This window comes from Rutidosis leptorrhynchoides, chromosome 5 (assembly GCF_046630445.1).
Source record: "Rutidosis leptorrhynchoides isolate AG116_Rl617_1_P2 chromosome 5, CSIRO_AGI_Rlap_v1, whole genome shotgun sequence".
In the NCBI taxonomy this organism is placed as follows: Eukaryota; Viridiplantae; Streptophyta; class Magnoliopsida; order Asterales; family Asteraceae; genus Rutidosis; species Rutidosis leptorrhynchoides.
The window spans coordinates 286,165,523-286,187,864 of NC_092337.1; the positions used below are offsets into that span (position 1 = coordinate 286,165,523).

General features: G+C 32.3%; 2 protein-coding genes and 1 long non-coding RNA gene across 3 annotated transcripts; 2 read left to right on the forward strand and 1 right to left on the reverse strand.

Annotated features, from left to right (window-relative positions):
- The first annotated feature begins 3,921 nt into the window (after positions 1-3,921).
- On the forward strand, positions 3,922-8,289 carry LOC139847447 (O-fucosyltransferase 38). Its single transcript, XM_071837117.1, has 11 exons — positions 3,922-4,211; positions 4,288-4,375; positions 4,465-4,532; positions 4,661-4,749; positions 4,856-5,033; positions 5,124-5,252; positions 5,951-6,087; positions 6,584-6,797; positions 6,882-7,066; positions 7,254-7,349; positions 7,958-8,289. The coding sequence occupies exons 1-11, from the start codon at positions 4,044-4,046 to the stop codon at positions 8,088-8,090; spliced, it is 1,485 nt and encodes a 494-aa protein (XP_071693218.1). The 5' UTR covers positions 3,922-4,043; the 3' UTR covers positions 8,091-8,289.
- A 988-nt stretch (positions 8,290-9,277) lies between these two features.
- On the reverse strand, positions 9,278-15,354 carry LOC139847035 (uncharacterized). Its single transcript, XM_071836631.1, has 14 exons — positions 14,948-15,354; positions 14,095-14,307; positions 13,806-13,985; positions 13,520-13,655; positions 12,764-13,110; positions 12,070-12,199; positions 11,747-11,872; positions 11,608-11,652; positions 11,385-11,464; positions 11,135-11,231; positions 10,949-11,038; positions 10,726-10,779; positions 10,130-10,195; positions 9,278-9,812 (listed from the first exon to the last, which is right to left on the reverse strand). The coding sequence occupies exons 1-14, from the start codon at positions 15,262-15,264 to the stop codon at positions 9,660-9,662; spliced, it is 2,034 nt and encodes a 677-aa protein (XP_071692732.1). The 5' UTR covers positions 15,265-15,354; the 3' UTR covers positions 9,278-9,659.
- A 3,397-nt stretch (positions 15,355-18,751) lies between these two features.
- On the forward strand, positions 18,752-21,196 carry LOC139850440 (uncharacterized). Its single transcript, XR_011760035.1, has 2 exons — positions 18,752-19,241; positions 20,821-21,196. It is a non-coding gene; the product is annotated as an uncharacterized lncRNA (long non-coding RNA).
- The last annotated feature ends 1,146 nt before the right edge of the window (positions 21,197-22,342 follow it).

A 22,342-nucleotide genomic window follows, 5' to 3' on the forward strand; every position in this document is an offset into this window, starting at 1 on the left:
ATGCGGTTTCAAAATAAGTTTGCATTCATGAATATAGGTGACGTCTTAACCAACGTCAAATGTTTAACATACGAAAGTGTGCTTCTACGAATAGAAGGCATTAATAATAGTACGTGACCCAATGGTCGTTACAAATTCATTGTTTCAAAAGTAACATAGTTTGAATGCAAAATAAAAGTTTCATGCGAAGACATCTCTAATAAGCGCAGCGGGAGTCTACAAAGCATAGCAACTACAGCGGAAGCAATCAAACCTTAAGCACCTGAGAAAAAACATGCTTAGAAACGTCAACACGAATGTTGATGAGCTATAGTTTAAGTATAACAATAATGTAAGGTAGGCCACGAGATTTTAGTGTTTCAAAACAGTATGAAAAGTATATGTATAACCGTGGGCACTTGGTAACTAACTTAATGTAAATAACACCCCCTAAAAGTACACTTGGCGAGTGCGTAAGTTTACGAAGTATTAAACACCCGTTAAATGCTAGCGCTACTAGCCCGAGTGGGGATGTCAAACCCTATGGATCCATATCTAAGATTCGCATTCACCGGTTCAAAGACCAATGACTAAACGTTACCTAGCTAAGGGGAAAGTTTATGCCGTTGTATAACCCACACATATATAAAGTTTAAGTACTCGTGCCTAGTATGTAAAACGTAAAATGCGCATGTATTCTCAGTTCCCAAAATAGTTAAAGTAAAAAGGGATGCTATAACTCACAGTGGAAAGTAGTAAAAGTCGATACGCGGGAATAGTAAGCAAGTAGTTTGGTCCGGAAGGTCCTCAACCTAAGTCAAAAGTTACTAAGTCAGTAAATCATTTCCAAAGGTTTAAAAGTATGTAAATTAGGTCTTAAGTACCATCATCATTCATCATCAAACAAAAGTGTAAAGTAAGTTTTAAGTCAAGACTAGGGTTTGAAACAAGGGATGACTTCGTTCAGTAGCCACGACCTCTGTACAAACTGAAATGGGATGAGACCAGTGGCTATGGCTCCGTATATGAGTCCACTAGAGGCTGACCAATTTCCAGAACCAAACTCGTCTTCATTTGACCGTGGTGACAGTTTAAGTGCGAGTAGGTCAGAAATTTTAGCATAACGTTAATAGGGTGTAGTGACTTTCGGGAGGCCATAGATCCTAAACCGTAGGTCTAAATGGAAAATCATCTACTCGAACCGAACTAACTGAAAAACAACTTTCCAGTAGCCCAAGTAGTCTGATCAGTTCCAGAAACAGTAAGTAAAGGTGTTCCGGTAGGTTCTTGGTGCTTGATGCTCATCACGGTTCTCATCCTTGATGCGTATAGCTTCAAGTGTACAACTTGTTGATGGGTTTGCATCATCTTAACTAAGGTTTGACCATCATAACACTAGTGTAAGTCTAAGATATGTAGCACAACTCACTTAAGAGTTGTATGTAGTTTGATGAACCAAAGTTACATCAAGATCTTAGATCCGACACATACATGAGTTCTAATAGTAATACTAAGCTACAAACTTGAAAGTAAACTAAATAAACAAGATCTTAAGTTGTAGAACTTAGATCTTAGTTAGATCTTAAAGATCCTAGAATAGAAAGTCTAGATCTAGTGTTCTTAAGTTAGATCCTAAGTTATAGAACTTGGATCTTCACTTTAATGAAACCATAAGTTATGAAACTTAGATTTTTAACTTGTAAAATGTATGTAAGCTTGTAAGCTATTGTTTACAACAAATTTGGAAGACCATAAGCTATAGAAACTTAGATCCAACACAAGTGTATGAAGTTATAACTAGAAAGTTATACTTCCATGTTCTTGAACTTACAAAGTTAACTTTTAGTTTCAAGAAATATGAGTTCAAGATTAACTAGTAATACTTGACCAAATTAACAACATCACAACTTTAAAGTACTTACAAAAGAAAGAATTAAACTAAAGTACAAGTATTATGTTCATGTTTGTTTCATACTTAGGAAGATTCAAATCAAAGTTTGAATCTTAGGATTTAAGTCTACAAAACATGAACACAAGCATGATTATGAAACTTATGAACTTTAAATCTTGAAAACATTTAAATGTAGAACCATAAACTAACAAGTTTAGGTTCTTGTTCTTGGTTCTTCATCAAACAAAAGATTGAAGAAAGCAAGATTCATGGAGATGCAAACTAGGTAGTTTGATCTTTAACAACAACAAACAATAATCAAGTAAGTAAACAACAAACAAAGATCAAGTAATTTGATGATGATGGTGGCGGTTTTATGAAGGAAAAAGAAAATAAAATAAAGCTTGTTACTTACAATATTTTGAGAGAGAAATGAGAGAAAAGAGAAGTAAATTTGAAGTGTGTCTAAAAGTGAAATGGAGACTAGTGTATAAGTAACAAAATAAATAAAAAATTGAACTCCCTTTCTCCCTACAAAGGCCGACGGTTTTAGCATCAAAGGATCAAATGCAACTTTCATGCATGGGGAGATGGTGAATGCTTAGAATGGTATTAAAGCTAAATAGCATGGGAAAGAGGTGTAAGTATATTAGTAACAAGTCTTTACATAACACTAACTAATCTTGTTTATCATTAATAAAATACTTGCATAATAATGGGCTAATTAGTCCATTAAGAAAGTAGAGTGGGCTTCCAAGTCCATGTCCATTAATAAAAGCCCAAGTATGTAACAAATTAAATAAATAAGACCAAGTAATTAACTACTATCATTAGTTAATTAAAAATGATTAATAATAATTAATCATGAATGTAAATAATATTCAAAATATTATTCGTGTAAAGTACGTGTGTCACAAAGACAAGTCGGGCCATGAAAAGTTAAATACGGTAACAAGTAACACGTATAAGAACACGTTTATTAAAACACAAACATTAATAATAAATTATTAATAATTAAACGTTGGAAAATCCAGGGTCGTTACAAATTTGGTCGGAAATTCCCGGGTCGTTACAATTGTTATTTCATATATAATATAAGTTTGAAAACCAATAATGTTTGCAGATGAGTCCCCGTGCAACGCACGAGCTCATAAATCTAGTTAGATATTTAACGCCCACAAATAGTTAAACACCAAATTGAACCTAAAGCCAACACCTATCAAAATCACTACACAATAAGTTGAGGACTTTGGGTAGCCAGAAAAAAATTGAGTATATAATTGTAGAGTAAAAATATTTAAGTGATGTTTAGTTTTATTAAAAATGTTAAGTGTTTTTTTTTTTTTTTTTTCAAAATGTTTTAGTTCTAAGATAGGTAAACCACATTTGTTGAAAGATATGGTATGAACAGTGTTGTAAACGACGTCTGCGACGTTCGTTGCGGCTTTTTGATGAATAGTCTGTCTCGACCCCGTCTCGTCTTCTAATAAGTCTGTTAGGGGTCAAAAGTCGAGTCAAATGCGAGAAATGTTGGGTCAACGCCGGTCGAAAGTCAAAAATTAGGCTGATATCATTCAAAAGTCGGTCAAATCGATCAAAATTGACGTAGTTTAGTTTACTTTTTGGTATTACATCAACAATAATAGCGATTATAGGTAGAAACTGGTCGACTGAGGTTTTTTACTTTAAAATGTGTGTATATGTATATATATATATATATATATATATATATATATATATATATATATATATATATATATATATATATTATATATGAGTTTCGACTCACGTCTCGACGTTTTAAGGGTGACCGTCTTTCGTGCCGCATCTTTTTCAACGTTGGATATGGATATATGGAGTTGAATGATCAAATTCAGTTTGTTTTTATAGATTCATCAATGAGAAGCATAATTGTAAGTGACTTGTAGAAAAAAAAAAAAAAAACTTTTCTTATATTTTCAGAAAAATAAGAATCAAAATAGTAAAATAAGACCAACTTTAATGAAAAGATTTATCAAATTCAGAAATATGAATGTCCAGTTTGAAACTTTGTAAGATCAGGGGGACGGAATTTACAATTTACCCAAAGTGTATTCATCTTGTAGATCCTGTTTGAACCCAAAATCACAACTCAAAGTAGATCTGATTCATTAAGCGGTTACTGAGAATCAGAATGTTTAGATTGAAACCATCATCATCATCTTCATCATATCCATCTTCATTCATAATTGTTCGATTGTTTGTGGTATTAATCTTGTTCATTTTCATATTCAATTTCTACCTAAATATACGGCTGTCATCTCAACAAGACTATTTTCATGTATCTCACCCTCATCTTCAGGTATTATCTATTTTCTTTTTTCTTTAATGTGATTGATTTTATAATTCAGAAATTCGTTACATTTGATAGATTTTAGGTTCCACAGGTAAGTGAACAAAAACTTTGGGAAGCTCCTTTTGGTGATGGTTTACATTCATGTATAAATCCTACTTCTAAATATCAAGGTATCATTTCATTTCATCAATTAATTATATAATAATTTGTTACACTAAATTGTAGAATTTAAGATAATGAATTACTATAACTTTAGCAGCTTTTGAAGGAGTTGATCATTATATTACAGTTAGAAGCAATGGAGGATTGAATCAAATGCGTACCGGTGTTAGTTTTACTACTTTTTCTATCTTTTAATTTTAATATTAATATTAATGTCTTATACCTTTATTTATATCCTTGTACACCAAAACAAACATTAGTTATTTAGTTAAGTTTCTTTAATTTTTTGATAGATTGCTGATATGGTAGCGGTGTCAAGGATGATGAATGCAACCTTAGTAATTCCCGAACTTGATAAACGCTCGTTCTGGCAAGACAAAAGGTATATTTTTTAACGTCTGCTGCTTATTTCGTATGTTATGATTTCTATGTTTCTCTAGGCGCAGATACATATGTTTAACATTGTATGCTAATTTTTTATTTTGCAGTTTATTTTCGGATATCTTTGATGAAAACTATTTCATCGATAGTTTAAAACGGGATGTGAGAGTCGTAAAAAAGCTGCCTCCGGAGGTGGTCTCAGTTCCTCGAGTAAGGAAGCATTTTACATCTTGGGGTAGTCTAGGTTACTATGAGGAGATGACCAAATTATGGGACGAATATAAGGTATGTAACTAATGACTATAACTAGTACATAGTTTAAAGAATTTTCAGTTATACATTTTTTTTTTTAGCCATGGCTGTTTCTTTTTCCAGGTGATTCATGTTGCAAAATCAGATTCCCGATTAGCAAACAATGATTTACCACTTGATATCCAGAGATTACGTTGCCGTGCTCTTTATCAATCTCTTCGATTTTCTCCCTCTATTGAAACCCTTGGAAAGGTATGTTATTCCTTCATAGATCAACCTCACTATTTGAAATTGAAATTATCCATCATATTACCATCATCTGGTTGACACTTGTCTGTGATGACCTAGAAAGAGAACGTTCTGAAATAATGTGCACGGTTTTTTAAAGGGGTTAACTTTGAGAGCTTGCATATAGTTATTGTATGCTCTGTATGTTATATTATCTTATAAAGCCATAAAAAAATTCTTTCAGTCATATTTATATAATCAAGAAAATATTTATGTATGAGTGGGTCGATTACAGGATATTTATTATCTCAATCTTGCAAACTTGTGAAATGGGACAGAGATAGAAATGTTTAAAAATGATGAGGGTTGAAAACTACTTACGGTTTATTTTTAATGGATGCAACCTGCTAAATTGCTTTATTAAGAAATTAGATATAAATTAAACACTCTAAACACTCAAATCATAGTAGCACACTAATCACTCAAAAGATTTGGGTGAAAACCGTTTCCACATTAATCCAGTCCGACTTGACCCATTCCAAAATATACGAAAACAGCCTATTTTGCCCCATAATTATTACTGATATGATACCTGTTGAGTCTGAGAAATTGCATAGCTGTATATGTGTACCCAAAAGTCGTGGCATTTAAGAAGTCATCGATGGGGATTTGTTTTATATTATTAGGCCCTGAGCATACATACATGATGGTCCCACACGCAGAAGCTAGTCGAACGCCTCAGATCACGTAGCGGAAGATATATTTCTCTCCATCTGAGATACGAGAAAGATATGCTCGCTTTCTCTGGTTGTACATATGGCTTATCTGATGCTGAATCCGAAGAGCTCAGGTTGTTAAGGTAAAAAAATTTTAAGTTATGTTTTATAATGTATATATATATATATATATATATATATATATATATATATATATATATATATATATATATATATATATATATATATATAATAAATAATAATAATAAAATAATAATATATTGATATAATTACTGAGATAGTCCCTGTAGTTTAACCCATATTTCTGAAATAGTCCCTAGGGTTTATTTTTTATCTACTTGGTCCTCATGGTTTTACAAATGTTGCTGAGATAGTCCTTTTATTACTGAGATAGTCCCTATTGCTGAAACCACAGGGACTATCTCAGTAACAAAAGGACTATCTCAGCAACATTTTGAAAACCACAAGGACCAAGTAGATCAAAAATAAACCCTAGGGGTACTATTTCAACAATTTGAGTGAAATCATACGGACTATCTCAGTAATTATGTCTAATATATTTAAAGAATGCAAAAAAAAAAAATTTATTTTTATTTATCTGATTAAAAACTATTGCAGGGAGCACACAAGCCATTGGAAGATAAAGAATATTAATTCCACGGAGCAGAGAATCAGTGGTTTATGCCCGTTAACTCCTAAAGAGGTCGGGATTTTTCTTCAGGCGCTCGGTTATCCTCAATCGACGGTTGTATATGTTGCTGCTGGAGAAATTTACGGTGGTAAACTTCATCTTTCCGAGCTCACTTCTCGTTTCCCGAATGTTTTATTCAAGGTTTGCCTATTTTGACTTAATTCATTGATATCGATTAATAATTTTTTCTATATTATATTGAAAAATTGATTTTAATATTGACAGGAAATGATAGCAACTGAGGAAGAGCTGAGAATGTACTCGAATCATGCATCTCAAACTGCAGCACTTGATTATATAATATCTTTAGAGAGTGATGTGTTCATACCAACACATTCGGGTAATATGGCGAGAGCTGTTGAAGGTCATCGCCGATTTTTAGGTCACCGCAAGACTATTACTCCTGAGAGGTACTTTCAGGAAAACTATACTATTCAAATAAAAATATTTTGATTTAATTGGACTGTTATTTACTAGTTTGTCTATCTAAAATATATCTTTCTAGATAGAAATTGTTTTTATGTAAATTCTTTTTTGTTTTTTTTTGGGTAATCGACCTTACAACGGTATTTGGAATATATTTTTTTAAATTTCCAGGAAGGGTCTAGTGGAAATATTTGATAAGTTAGAAAGTGGACAAATTGAGGAGGGGTTATCATTACAACATCTTGTTCAGCACCTGCATCAGAAAAGGTATTTGCATCCTTAAGTAATTTCTGCCGTTGGGTGTACTATTTCACTATTTGCTAGTTTTTTTTTTTCCAATTTAATTATTTAGTTTTTCTGTAGAAAACAAATTTTCGTTTCTTTCAGTTTTTCACCCGAGTGTGCGAATAAGTAATTTGATTTCTACTAGGCACATCATGTTCCAAGTATTTGCTCACAAAGCTCCACCCATGTATACATCATTTATTTATAACTCCCATCCTTGGTGCAAAAGTCGGTTGCGTCGGCTGTCATGTCGGTTTATGGACTAGCCTGTCCTATTTCTCCTAAAAACTCGGTCTAACAAATTTGTGTTTCATTTAGTGTATGAATCTTTGAAATTTTTATGTTTCATATATTTATGTGGAATATATACTTTTTTAATTTATTTATTACTAAGTCAACGTTGGTTAACGCCCGACTTGTCCCCATCTCATCTCCTACTCGAGCGAATCGTCCCGACCTGTGTCTTTTACAACGACGTTGACTGCTGTCATATGGACTAACACAGAGTAAAAGTATTGTAAGATTTACTGACGTTGTGATATGTTAAAAATTAAGAATTAATGAATTGATGATAATAACTACATTTTCAGGCAAGGTGGTCCAAGAAAAAGAGAGGGTGCACCAGATGGAATCAAAGGACGGGCGCGGTTCAGGGCCGAAGAATCGTTTTACCAAAATCCATATCCTGAATGCATATGCCCTTCTAAACCCACTCACACATGATATATAATTGCAACCTGCACTTCTCACTTGCACATTCTACATTGTCTAAATGTGTGATAAAAAAAAAAAAAAAAACTTATCCAATTCCTAAGTTCATAGCAATATTATTTTTCGGGTGCGTGTAAAGCAGAGATTTTTTTTTCTTTACTCCAGTGTTAAATTTTTCATAGTCATGTAACGTATGTTAAAGTCTGTTACATTCTAGTAGTCTTGGTTCCATTTTTGGTGTATTTATTTATTAAAGACAAAATTGTCCATTTCATCCTTGTATTTTTCACTTTTTGCACGTTTAATCCGTGTGTTTTATTTTTTGCATTTTTCATCCTTAAAAGCATTTTTAAATCCCAATTTCATCCTCACTTTAACGAAGTTTAACTGAGTCCGTTAAAACTATTCACAGGACTATCCATGCAATCTTCAACTAATTAAACTAGAATAAGTAAACATGAAGGCCTTCTATACGTTTTTGTGTATGAGGGAAAAATATCCCAACAAAACCATCCTACAACCTACATACCTACCGTTTTTAACCCTCCAAAGTCCAAACCCTCTCAGCCATTCAATCCCACCTATTACATTTATATATTAGTTGATACATGTACTTTTATATTTCTCTATATATGTGTGTGTTGTAACCCCTGTTCTTATACACCCCACAATTTACTTTCTATACTTATGTCCAAATAGGGAGTAATGAATACATATACATACACATATGATTCACAAAGAAAAATTGTTGAAAAAATAAACAAAAACAGAGAGTAAAACCAACTGTGAGAACTGAGGAACAGCAGCAAGTCTTCACAAGTTTTGATATTTAATGGTAAATCCAATTATAAACTTGAATATTAAATATTAATTAGAATTTGGCTATGTTACGCAACTATGTTTATATATCCATCAAAACCAACTGTTTTAACTCGGCGACTATATCCGAATGTTTTGGGACCAAAAACTTCAATTTTTATAACAAATCTGAATCATCACTCATAATAATATTATACTAATTAGTTATATATAATTCCAAATACTTAAAAGATAGTAGAATATTAATATTGATAAATAATATACGTAAATAATAATTATATGAATGAATGAAACTAGGATTGATATCGTGCGTAAACGAAGACGGTGATGATTTAATTAGAAAGTTCTGTTTTGGCCCCTAAACTATATATAATGTTACAAATAAAGAAAATACTATATTTTTAGAACAGCGAACACACAATGGGTTTCTTGCTATAGGAACCAAAAAGTGATTTTGAAGTTGCCACTATTAATATAATATACACTATACATGGGTGAGAGTATACCTTTCCGAATCACTATATGACGGGGTAAACTGGCCCTTAAATTAACATCAAATAGACCATTGCTATTTCACTCATTGCTCGTCTCCATGTTAATGTTGGTCGGACAGCCTGCTTTTTTCTTTTTCTTTTTGTACTTTGCAATGAACGCATTCAAAGGTTTGTGAACCATCTTGGATGATGTTTGTATCAATGGCTGGACCAATGTTTTGACCATAAACATACGTACACCTTCTGTATAACCTAAGTATGAACAAACTTAACTTACAAAACTGTTCCAACGCTGTTTGAGGATCATGTAGGCCTCAGAACAAGGAATTGGTAGTAATCCAACTTTTCCACTAACTTCTTTTTCAATAATAAGATCCAATCTCATCAAAGTTTTTATTGCTTTGTCTATTGGCATTTCGACCTGTAAATGTACAGACATCAGATAATCGATCTGTGTAAATTGAAGGAAGAAGCAAAACAACTTTGTCTATTGACATCATTTTTTACTATAAAACACAGTATTATGTTAATAGTTTTTGTAAACAGGTTTAATATAGTAAAATTTATAAAAGTAAAACAAACAAGTCAGCATACCAACTAACATAGCACAACACGTTATGACCCTTCATTTTTCAGTCAAAATGTATGTTCTTTCGAATGCCAAAATCTATCTACTAAAGATGTCATCCTAATCTGTATATCTTAAACAGAAAAAGTAATAATGTATTACGGTATTACCTTCTTTCTGAACACATCATACATAAATCTTTCACACTGGTCTTGAGCACTATCTGCAAAAGTAACCTGCAAATAATATGAAGACACTTAAATTCTGTTATAAGGGTTAAAAAGTTACTAGCAGATGTCAATTGCCACATATATAAAAATGTTTGCGATGCCATCAAGAGTCTTTAAAAGTAGAACCGTTTGGATGCTCACATACTAGTGCTTCCTAAGCAGTAGTTTGGGGTAAGATAGGCGGGTTGAATAATGAGTTATAATCAGTTTGGGTCTATTTGGACACTTCAAATACGGTTCACAACAGTCCAGACCGGTTTAAGTAGCCCGCTAACATAATTTTGTCAAACTTTTCGATTCTATACTAAATAATTAACAGTTTAATTATGATTTATGTAAACAGTATTAGTCTAAATTTTTAATGAGTAAATTACGTTCCCTGTTCCTGTGGTATCTTATCCATTTCACTCCCGGTCCCTGGGTCAGATTTTTTGCTGGTTCAATCCCTTTACCCGGATTTTCATTTGCATAATGCCTTAACAGCGTTGCGCTATCATAGATCATAGAACAGAATAATTAGGACAGAAAAAGCAAACCTGGGCACCACCAGCTTTAAGTAAAATTGCATAAGCTAAAATAGCTTCCTTGTACTGCACACAACGTTCACAAAGGAAGATCAGAATATGAAGTAGGGAAAGGTTGTTTAACATTAGTATTACTGCGTTAAATATACTTTTTAGACGCTCTTAAACTAAGTTCATTTATTTGACCACAATAATCTTTGTTAAGTAAAATATTGTTTGCATAAAATATCCTCACTTGCTGCTGTTCAGAAGCATCCAAAAGAAAGTGAACAGATCCAAAACCACTGGCTAGAGTCTTCTCATAAAGCGTTTTGTTCACTAACAACTAGAAATGAGAGGAAAAAAAAAAAAAAGAATAATTATGATAAATGAGGCCAAAAAAATCAAAATCTTTATTTTGCAAAGAAACTTGTCAACCTACTTGATATCGATCCCATGTTTGTTTGTAGCCTAGAATTATTCGAGATGAATATATCACAAGGGCACTTGCTGCAATCACATCCAGAAGTACTGCTGATCTGTGTTAAATGAACAGTTGTTATTAACTGCATTTCATTAGTACAAAAGCAACATAATGAAAAAAAACCAACAAATATATGAACTATATATCAAAAAAATAAAAATTAAAAAAAAAAATTAAAAAAAATTAAAAAAAGTGAAAGTATACTTACGGTGAAGACAATATGTTCTCAAATTTGTAGTTTATGAAATAAGCCAACAGCCCCAAGAGTGTAGCAACATCTAACCGTACCTTTGCAACAATCAAACACACGATTCAAGCATCTAAATATCTCAATCTCAATATACTTTCTGACTGAGAATATGATTATATGATATGCTGAATTTTCTAAAACAAACAGATACACAAATGTTATATTGTGAACTTGTATTTACCGTGTCCAAGATCCGAAAAGAGAGCTTTTTGTGAGGAAATATGACCTGCAAAACAGTAAAAGACGTTATAGTTAATCTGCTTGCGAAGCATAAAATGAAGGTGGGTAGAAATAAGTTGATCATCGTGACAAGTGTTCACCGGCAAATCAGGAATAGGGATCTTCTCGTAGATCTTCAACTGCAATACAGGAGACGACTGGTCAATGTTCTCTTTTTCCTCGATTTCTTTCGTATACAGCAAAATCAATTCTTGAAATGCAGGCTCCTATATACATGTAAAACCATGTTATGTTCTTTATCAATGTTTTGAAAAAATATATATATCAAGGTGAAGTTAAAATCTAAAAGACCTCACATATAACAGCTAAAAGTTATTACATCACGCATAGTTATGTGCAAGTACATATCATCACGCACTGAAGACGTTAACAATGTAACTGGAAACTGCTGTTAGTGTAATACCTGGAGGACTGACCGTGACAAAATTATGGAAAAAGCAGTCTTCAACATTTTCCAAGGATTATTTTCACAGAATTTTCTAGAAGCAGGATGCCAGATGTCACTAAGTGATATCCTTGACAAGAAAATGGGCCTGCATAAACATTTATATTATATTATATTAATTAGTATTCTCCTCAACAGTCAGCAAAAGGGTGTAAAAGTCGTGAGACGAAGACGAGCAGGTCGGGAATTTGAAACAACTAGTCGATCGAGTCGGGGTCAAATAAGACGTTGACTAACATTGACTTTTAGTAATATATACATTTAACATATATAAATATATCAAACATATATATTTCACACGTAAATATTTCAAACATATAATAGGCCACAAAATCTGAGTATAAAAAATATTAAAATTTTTAACCTAACTTTGACCGACTCAGACCCGACTTAAACAGACTCAGACAGAATATGAGTGACTTTCACATGGCATTTTTGTGTTGACCGACTAATTAGACGTCATTGGGCGAAATAGGACGGGCTAGTCACCAAACGGAGTAGTCGGCCGAGACGCCCGCCGCCGTTCACAACACTGAGTCAGCATAAGTTTTCTAATTGACGTTTGGAAATAAGGTGTATTTTTTTATATTTTATATTTTATGAAATTATTATTAGAAAGGATAACATGGTAATTGGTAATTCTACAACAAACCTCAAATAAGCTTCAGATGCAGAGATATCAGAATCGAGGTTGAATATTTTTTCTGGCATAGAGGGTATGAGTCCTGTCCACGTCAGCAATTTCCTCAAGAGCCTGCCACGTGGACCAGCTGATGACAAAATTCCTTCATAACGAGCTACTGCCCTTTGTGCAGCAAGCCATATGGGAAGATTGTCGTTATTCGATAGTTGATCAATCCCTACGATATTATTATTATCAGGCATCGAAGATTCATCAAACATGTATGAGTTCCTAAAAAGTCGAACTTCCTTGAACCAAAGCGTCATCCTTTTTATCCATACCTCTACATCTTGTCCCTCGATGCTCCTTTCAAATGCCTAACACAGTACCTAAAACGAATTAGTGTCTGTAAATGTATCTAACAATGACCTAAAGTCTATTATGTTGTATCTTTTGATTTATTGTGTGTATCAAACACTCATTTTATTTTATAGTATGTACCAAACCTGTTAAGTAAAGTATCTGCTGACGTGATACCCCTTCCATGATGTGTTTGACGTGTCAGATGATGTGGCAACTTATACGATTGACAATTCATAAAAATTACTGGTTATATGATGTATAAATCATTGAATACATCAATAGCAATATAGCAATAAACATAAAGTTTGAACACGCCATAAAACAAAATATAGTTAGATACACACAATAGACTTTGGGTCATAGTTAGTACGCCATAAAACCATAAGGTATATTGATATTGATGAACATTGTACAGCAATTTACCTTAGCAATCCACTTGGCGATTTCGCCTAATGGTTTAGAAATGCTGAAGAAAAGCACTTGTAGAACCTTGGATTGCAAGTAATCGAGTTTTTCAACTATTAGTAGACCCTTTTGCCTCTCCGTTGCGTAGCCCCTCCTGTATGATGAAACGGGTCAGTACATATGGGTCAACAGAGACCTGCATACATTATCCAAAGAATAAGCCTGAACCCAAGTTAGATGCAATGACAAACAACTATACGACGAAGCAAAGTGCATAAGCATATAAGTTAATCAGATATTTGACCTGAAAATTATTGCCTTAGACTCTGATGCTTTCTTCCAGTCAACGTAAACTGGGAGAGTTAGTAGATAATCAGTATTTAATGCTGATGTCAGCATCAAATCAGCAGCCGAAAGTTCTTCAAATTGAGCATTGTAAAGAAGTTGAATAAAAGCACGTTGGAAACGGGTGTCAACTGGAACTCTACATGGAAAATTTTGAATAAATCAATCTATCTAAACTGTATATACCAGTTTCTAAGTACTATGTATGAACTCTTATTAGTATTCTAATTAACACTTCATTAACAAACCTTGAGGCTTCTACGGGATTATCCATATTTTTGTTTGATAATCCTAATATTTCTGAAAAATCGATGGTTGAATTCTTCTCGTCAGTATTCGAATTTCCTTCAGAACCGTCGTGACTAGTTGTGTTCGGAGGAGCAGAATGAGTAAGATCATAATCTGCTCGCATTTCCTCTAAAATGCTTTTATGTTCAGCATGCAAAATAGAGTCTAAGCACCTGAAATTGAATCACACGAACCAATAATTATTTCCTATATTTCAACAACATCTGGAACATATGAACAGTATCTACTTTGTAAAGATGATCAATCATCAATTTTAAAAACAATTTATTTATTTAATAACGACAGGGTTAACATTTTTATATCAAAATGTGACATGGTTTTGGCAAGTAACATACATACATTCCTCCTGCAATTTTAGGTAAAATAGTTTCATCGAAATGTACGGAGTAACATATAACAGTGTTACAAATATTGCAAAAAATGTAAGTCTTCAAATGAATGTGGTAAAAATTAGTACAAACAAGGTTGTGAAAATCGCTAATCATGGATTGATCAGTCAGGGCCAAATCCAGGTGAATAGGATTGGAATCATTTAAGTAATAAATTTTAAAATTGCACGGGAAAATATATAAAAAAAAAAAATTTTTGAACATGATTGTGTCTAAATCATAAACATAACTGTTAAATTGCTCAAATACACCAAAACTTAAATTTAAATTCATACTAAAATTTTGAGACTTTGGCCGATTAAATCAAATTTGACGGGACTCGAATTAGCCAAAACCCTAGTATACTTCTAAAAAGGTATTAATCGGGAAAATAAATTATATAGTTGTGATAGTTTTAACTTACGATGACATTAAAATGAAATCATCTTTCTCTTTAGGTGAATCGAACATGAGGAGAATCGCGTCTAACAGTTCTGATTTTGACATCGCGATGTACTTCTGACGTGGCACATGCACACCACCACTACCATATCCATTATTACTATGACTATTATTATTATTATTGATATTGATTTTTGTGGAATTAGTCTTTTCGGTTGCATTTGAAAGGCAACAGAGAGTAGAAATTGAATTGTAGGGTTTTAATGATGATGATGATGATAATGATGATGATATAATATGATTGAAGGTGTTGGTGGGCAGTTGCCAAGAGAGATACATGATTCTCCTGGCTACTGCCGTCTGCAAGGTAATGCAGATGAATTGTTCGACATGAAAAGAGATAAGAAACTGGAGGTTTTGTTTCTTTGCCATTCAGTTGAAATTGAATAGTTACAAAATGTACCCTTCAGTGTTAAACTTATTTTATACAAACATTTTTTTTTTTTTTTTTTTTTTTTTTTTTTTTCGTCGATAGGAAAGATCGATTTATTGGCTACTTGACTTACTCTTATAGTCTAAATTAAATTTCATGCAGAATTTAAAATTCATAAAAATTTGATTTTACCACTTTCATGACGTCTAAATTTTATTTTATTTTTTTATTTTTAACTTTTTCCTACTTATTGACGGAGGTCCACTCAAAAACAATCTCTCTATCCGTCGAATAGAGACAGGGATGACTTTTTCCACTTTTGAGAGTGTCATCACTCTTGGTGGATAAATGACTCGTCTATATTCTCAGATAGGGAAATGATTGTCTACATCTCACCTCCCCATGCACCACTTATGTGGTATTGATTTTTGTTGTTACTTTTAACGTATTTTTTTTTTCCGTACTGTAGTTTGTACGTCGTGTTGTTTGTTGACTCTCGGCGGGGCTCGAGTTTAATGAGCTTTAATTCGGATTTTGTCGTTAGGTTTTAGCTTTTTGTTTTCAAGTTGTGTCGGCGTTTGTTTCATGTATCTTGTTTCTCTTTTCCAGAAAAAGTTTGTTAGTAAATTTTCCTTTTTTTGCAACAAAAGAAGTGTTATACTTATACAACCCCTCCGTCACAAATTATTGATTTTAAGAATATTTTTAACACCTCTTAAGTTTGTTACTATTGTGTATAAAAGTGTTTTAAACAACTTTATTAAAATTAACCTCTACGAACTAGAACTACGGGTCCAAGAATCACAAAGGCTTTATTATCGTGTATAAAAGTGTCATACATAAGATTTATATCATTCACATAGTGCCATTAAAAGTTCGGTTTGAATTATTTATTTTATAACTCATTAATAATGCATTGATAAAGTCTTGCTCGAACACCCCTGCACGGATGACTTGCTCGTTATTGAACCATTTTCTGCATGCCTTTATCTTCTTTCGTCACACTTGGCTTGTCGTGTCCGAAATCCTGTCTAAGTTTTTCTCGAAGGAGAACATTAAAGCAAAATGGTAGGTTATTTGGGTAAGGTTCTGCTTATTCATAAATTCTTTTCTAAAGGGGTGTTTGGCTTAGCGATTTGAGGGTGATTTTTTAATTATTGCGATTGCAAGATGCGGATAATTTTTTTTCAGTGTTTGGGAAGAAAAAATTAAACTTGCTTTTCTGCGTTTTAATTGCCTCTAACCGCTGTTTTGAAACAGTGACATAGGCCTTACTGCAACCAAAACGCATTATCTATTTCTTGTTAAATTTACTTAAGTACCCTCAAAGACTCATGCCTTATGCTACGTGGCAATTTTACCCGCTACATATTGCCACACCAAAAGCTTACTGCACCCATTAATTTATTTATATTTTGTTTTATATTATCTTTTAATAGTAAAATGTACATACACGTTTTTACTAATATATGTATACCGTATACTACTTAAATTACAAAATGTTTTATTACATATAAGATATGTATATTTATTATTTAAAAGGAATACCCCTTTTGGTAAATTTACATGGTAAGTTATGAAATAATCTGATATTCCAAACACTCAAAAAATCAATTATCTAATTATTGCGATATCAAACAACCTAATCAAATCCAAACAACATTAAACTAAATCACGTTTTGATACAGCTGATTATTTGATTATGATTATTTAAAACGCATAATCATTTTTCAAAGCGCTAAGCCAAACACCCCCTAAGCTCTCTCAGTTGGGCGTTGGGTTTGTGTTTGTCGAATTGGGTAATCCTTCTGTTATTGCGAATACGGTTAAAGAAATCAAGAACACTTTGCGTCCAGAATCTTTTGACATTTGCTTGAATGAATTATCTGATGCTTCTATTCTATATCAGTTTTATTATAATCGTTTCCCGTCAGATTTATCAGCTTTGTCTAATCGTACAAGTTGAAATGGTGATACGTTTCTCGTCGAACTTATCATATTAAATGAATTTTTGAATCTAATGATTTATGTTTTGAAATGCACGATTTTTTAAAAGTGATTGATGTAATATTAGTTTTGTTATGAATAATAAGAGCACAAGGTGTTCATGTCCATTTCTCAGTGTCCATTTCGGCTTCCATTTTGGACAATGAAATTGACTGACAGTGTGTAAGTTGAAGGTGTCCACAGTATCCACAGTGTCCATTTCAGTGTTCATTTTTAATTTTTTATTTTTTAATTGATTTTTAATATTGTATTTAAATTAATTTAATATAAAAAAAAACAAAATACTAAAGTGAAATTTATAAAATAAACTACATTACATTTATTAAAATTCATAAAATAAACTAAATTACATTTATTCAAAACATTCATAAAATAAAGTAGATAACGTAATAACTCGTCTCATAAAATTCATAAGTCGTCTCGAAGATCTCACAAATGTTCAACCAAATCAGATCGTAAGCCTTCATGCACTTCTCTATCACGTAACTCTCTTGTTTTTCTTGCACGAGCGTCGCACTTATCGATCCAAGTACGTTGTATATGTTGAACGAGCTCAACTACCCAATCACTCTCAGCAAGGTTGTATCCGTTGTCTTCGATAATGATGTTGTTTATTACGATGCACGTGTACATTAGTTGTCTCATTATATTCACCTCGTAAGACCGTGCGGGTTGCTGAAGAATATACCATTATTTACCTTCGATAATGGTAAATAATTTGAATATTTTAGAGAGAAAATGATAAATAAATATAAAGTTGTGTGTTTAAAATGAGAAAAAAGTGTGTTATTTATAAAAAAGAAAAGAAAAGATAAAAATAAATAAAAAACCAAAGTAGCCGTTAAACGGCTAGAATTTAAAAATTCAACCTCAAAACGGCTCGATTTACCCACCGTCGGTTCACAGATGGTGGAGATCGACGCTGGGATCGACGTCGTCGCGGTGCCCGGCGACCGTCGATTTTCGGCGTCGATTTTGAAGGACAGCGACAGTGAGTGATGAATACCGTGTGCTCTAATAGATATCTTATCTTATCTCTTACTATTATACATAAAGAAGTTTTTTCCAACTTCAACCTTAGCATCTGATACGTGTCAAGTAGGTAGTGGCTGAACAGCAAACTGGTTCGGGTCACTCATTTTGTTCGTTCGTTTAATTTAACCCGCCTGCATGGACATAGTTTGAACCGAATTTTACAGTGACACAAGAAGTAGGCAATTTTAAGTGTAAGCATCTCCATTGCACTGACATGTGTCAACTTTTTATTTGACCAAGCTACTCTTTGTATTTATATCCAATTTGTTACCCACTAATATTTGGCAATGTGCCATGCCCATAAATTAGAAAGGAAAAACCCGACCCATCATCCCTTGCTTTTCAAAACCACTGAGTTTCATGCCTTCTTGTGTGGGCCTAACCTATTGAATCGTTCAATTAGCTAAATTTTAAATTCTTTGTCTTATCTCATCTTCTTCTTTAACTTAGGTGATGCCACATTTTCCTTTCAATTGACACCTAGCTGCTATATAGGTGCATACACTTCTTATTAGCTTTGCCATGTTTATCTTTCTCACCTTTAACAAAAGGAATGTAATTTCTTAATTACTTATTTCTATGATATCCACTTGTAGAGGTGATGGGGATGCAGCGATCCCTTCAATCGACTTCTTATTGCTTACTCCGATCTCTCAACCGTTATTCATCAAGTAACTATGTGTTAATTGTTAAGATATGTGGGTTTTATTCATTGACCGATTGTTCAGGGTTTTGTATGTTTGTTGGTACTTAAAATTAGGGTTTGTTTTGATGTAACTATATGATATATGATGCAAATGATGATCTTGAAGCTGAAATTTAGCCTGAATCAAAAACCCAGGTTGGTACTTTATATCTACTGTAATCATTTGTCAAATAATATTTGATTTCGCTGCACTCAACTCCTTTTCCATTGGTTAGTACTTTTTTTGCTTAAAACACAATATGTGCTTAAATATTGAGTCAAAAGATCATTTTAGAGGTTGACTTTTTCCACAGGTTGCATTCATTTTTTCAAATCATTTAAGTGGCTTACTAATGTGACGACCCGGAAATTTCCGAACAAATTTAAACTTGATCTTTATATGTTTCCGACACGATAAGCAAAGTCTGTAATGTTGAAATCTCAAAAACTTTGAATTAGGTTCATATGACCAATTACCCCTCGACTGTTCTCGACGATTCACGAACCATTAAATGGATATGATTATATATATATATATATATATATATATATATATATATATATATATATATATATATATATATATATATATATATATATATATATTATAACTTGAAAACGTTAATAAAGTGTTAGATGTACAATACTTTACATGAACGTAATTGCCATAATATGTTATCGATAGATTAGAATATTATATCAAATGATTGAATTATCAGATACATTGAATTATGATTACGAGTCTCTGTTGAGAGGTCCACTTTGATTTGAGAAATCTTCTTATTTTTAACGATATTCGGAATAAATGGTAAAACCATTTACAGGTAAGAACAAATGTGTCAATTGTTGTGGGTTAGACAAAAGATAGTGGAGAACTGGTTTTCATAATGTTCGACTGATCTATTTTCAAATATATGAAAATGATTTCAAAAACTGAGTTTTGTAATCTATTATAAAGGTTAATTGATTATATAATATTAGAAGAAATCAATTAAAGCTTTATATTATAAATTTATATATATAGTGTTTCAAAAACGTAAACATGCTACAACATAGTAAATTCTATTATGTAAATGATTATATATAACAATCTTTGAAATATAAATAGTTTTGAAATGGCAAATATTATATTATTAGATAAATATTTTAAACGTATATATTATGTATACATTTATAATTCTAAATGAAAAAAAAATAAAAAAAAAATATATATATATATATATATATATATATATATATATATATATATATATATATATATATATATATATATATATATATATATATATATATTTTAACTTAGTCATAAAACTTCCTGATTTAAAATAATATATTTTGATAAACAACGAGCCACTGATTTATAGAAGCAAATGACCACAACGCTCAATTTTACAAGTTACATTTTTTTACAAAATAATTTATCGAAGAGTAAGTCTAATTATTGTTAAAGGTACACCTCGCGTAACGTAAAGTGTTAGTTTTCTAAACATACGAACGTGCGCTCGAGAAACCGAAACCGAGACACTAGTTGAGTGATAACGTACGAGAATTCAGAACGAAAATTACAAATTAACGATGTAATCAACTATTGTGAATCATTTATAATGTATATGAACGGGTCCTTTCAACTAATAGCCAATGTTACAGTGTTCGTTAAATCTATTTGTGATTTTCAAGTTTGTACCACATGTCAATGTTTTGAGTAATATGAGTTTATATTTATCATGAATTGCAGGTTTGGGAATTCAACATGTGATCATCAACATGTCAATCATAGGTATCAGCCTTCATGATGCCATCCCATCTAAACTATATCGTAGGTTGGTCATATGTGTTGGGTGATTTGAATTTTGAATGACTGTTATGATTTGTCGCATATCACTAGCCACTGTTTGGCCCGACCAATGATATTTGTAGACTTTTTATGACAGTTTGTCAATATTCTTATAGCAAACTTTGCTAGATCAGTTTGATGATAGTCGAGTTTGCAGAATTTTTATGACAGTTTGTCAAATTTTCATAGCAAACCTTGTTAGGATAGTTTCATTGTAGTGACCCGAACTTTTCCATGTTTTTATATATTTAATGAATTTGATATTTACATGATTAAATATTTCCAACATGTTAAGCAATCAAACTTGTTAAGACTTGATTAATTGAAATAAGTTTTATATAGACAATTGACCACCCAAGTTGACTGGAAATTCACGAACGTTAAAACTTGTAAAAACTAATTGATGGCATATATATGGTTATATATATAGTTAACATGATATTTTGATAAGTAAGTATCTCATTAGGTATTTTAACAATGAGTTATATACATAATAATGAATTTTACGATGAATTTTATAAATCATTTTTTAAACTTAATGAAATAAAGTAATTTTTGTTTTTTAAAAGTCACACAAAAATTAAATTTAAAAATGCGTATTAATTTAATACAAAACCTACAAAACAAAAATTCAGAATGGGGGAAGAAAACTAGTTCTTTAGTGTCTGCTAGCGGAAAAGACCAATCGGATTCCATTCTCGGAACTATACGAGAACAGAACAACTAACTCTAGACAGCGTTTTCTTTTTAGAACATTTGAATCTCCCCACACTTAGGTAGCTGTTGTGTCGAAATTGTGATTAACTTCATCGTCGATTTCTCTTGGACCATAATCAACTTGCATATCTGTGACTTTTGCTTTAAGCCATTGGTCGGATTCCTGTGTAATATCTACAAATTCAACTAGTTTCGCCTTTTCTTTAGGCGAAAGATTGGATACTAACCGGTTACATAACTTAAAGTTCCCCATGGTTCTAGCATCACGAATCCATTTAATAAGTTTCTTCATTGAACTGTTAATAACGGAGTCATTTAATTTATTATCAACAATGGGGTTCTTTGTTATCAGGTCATCATCAGGTGTTACTTCATTTTCCCCACACTTAGGCATTTTATTATTGTTAAGCACTACCGTTGAAGTTGGTAAAACAATATGGTTCTTATCAATCGTTTTTGTTGGTTCAACGGTTTTGGTTGGTGGGGATTTAGACTTTCGACTTACAAAAGTGATCGATTTTTCATCATTACTAAGTGTCATTCTACCTTTTCTTACATCAAATAACGCCCCGGTGGACGCTAAGAATGGTCGACCTAAAATTAGAGGAATGTTTGAATCCTCTTCTATGTCAATGACAATAAATTCGACTAAAAAGGTTAAATTACCCACTTGAACGGGTAGGTTGTCAGCAATTCCAACTGGGTG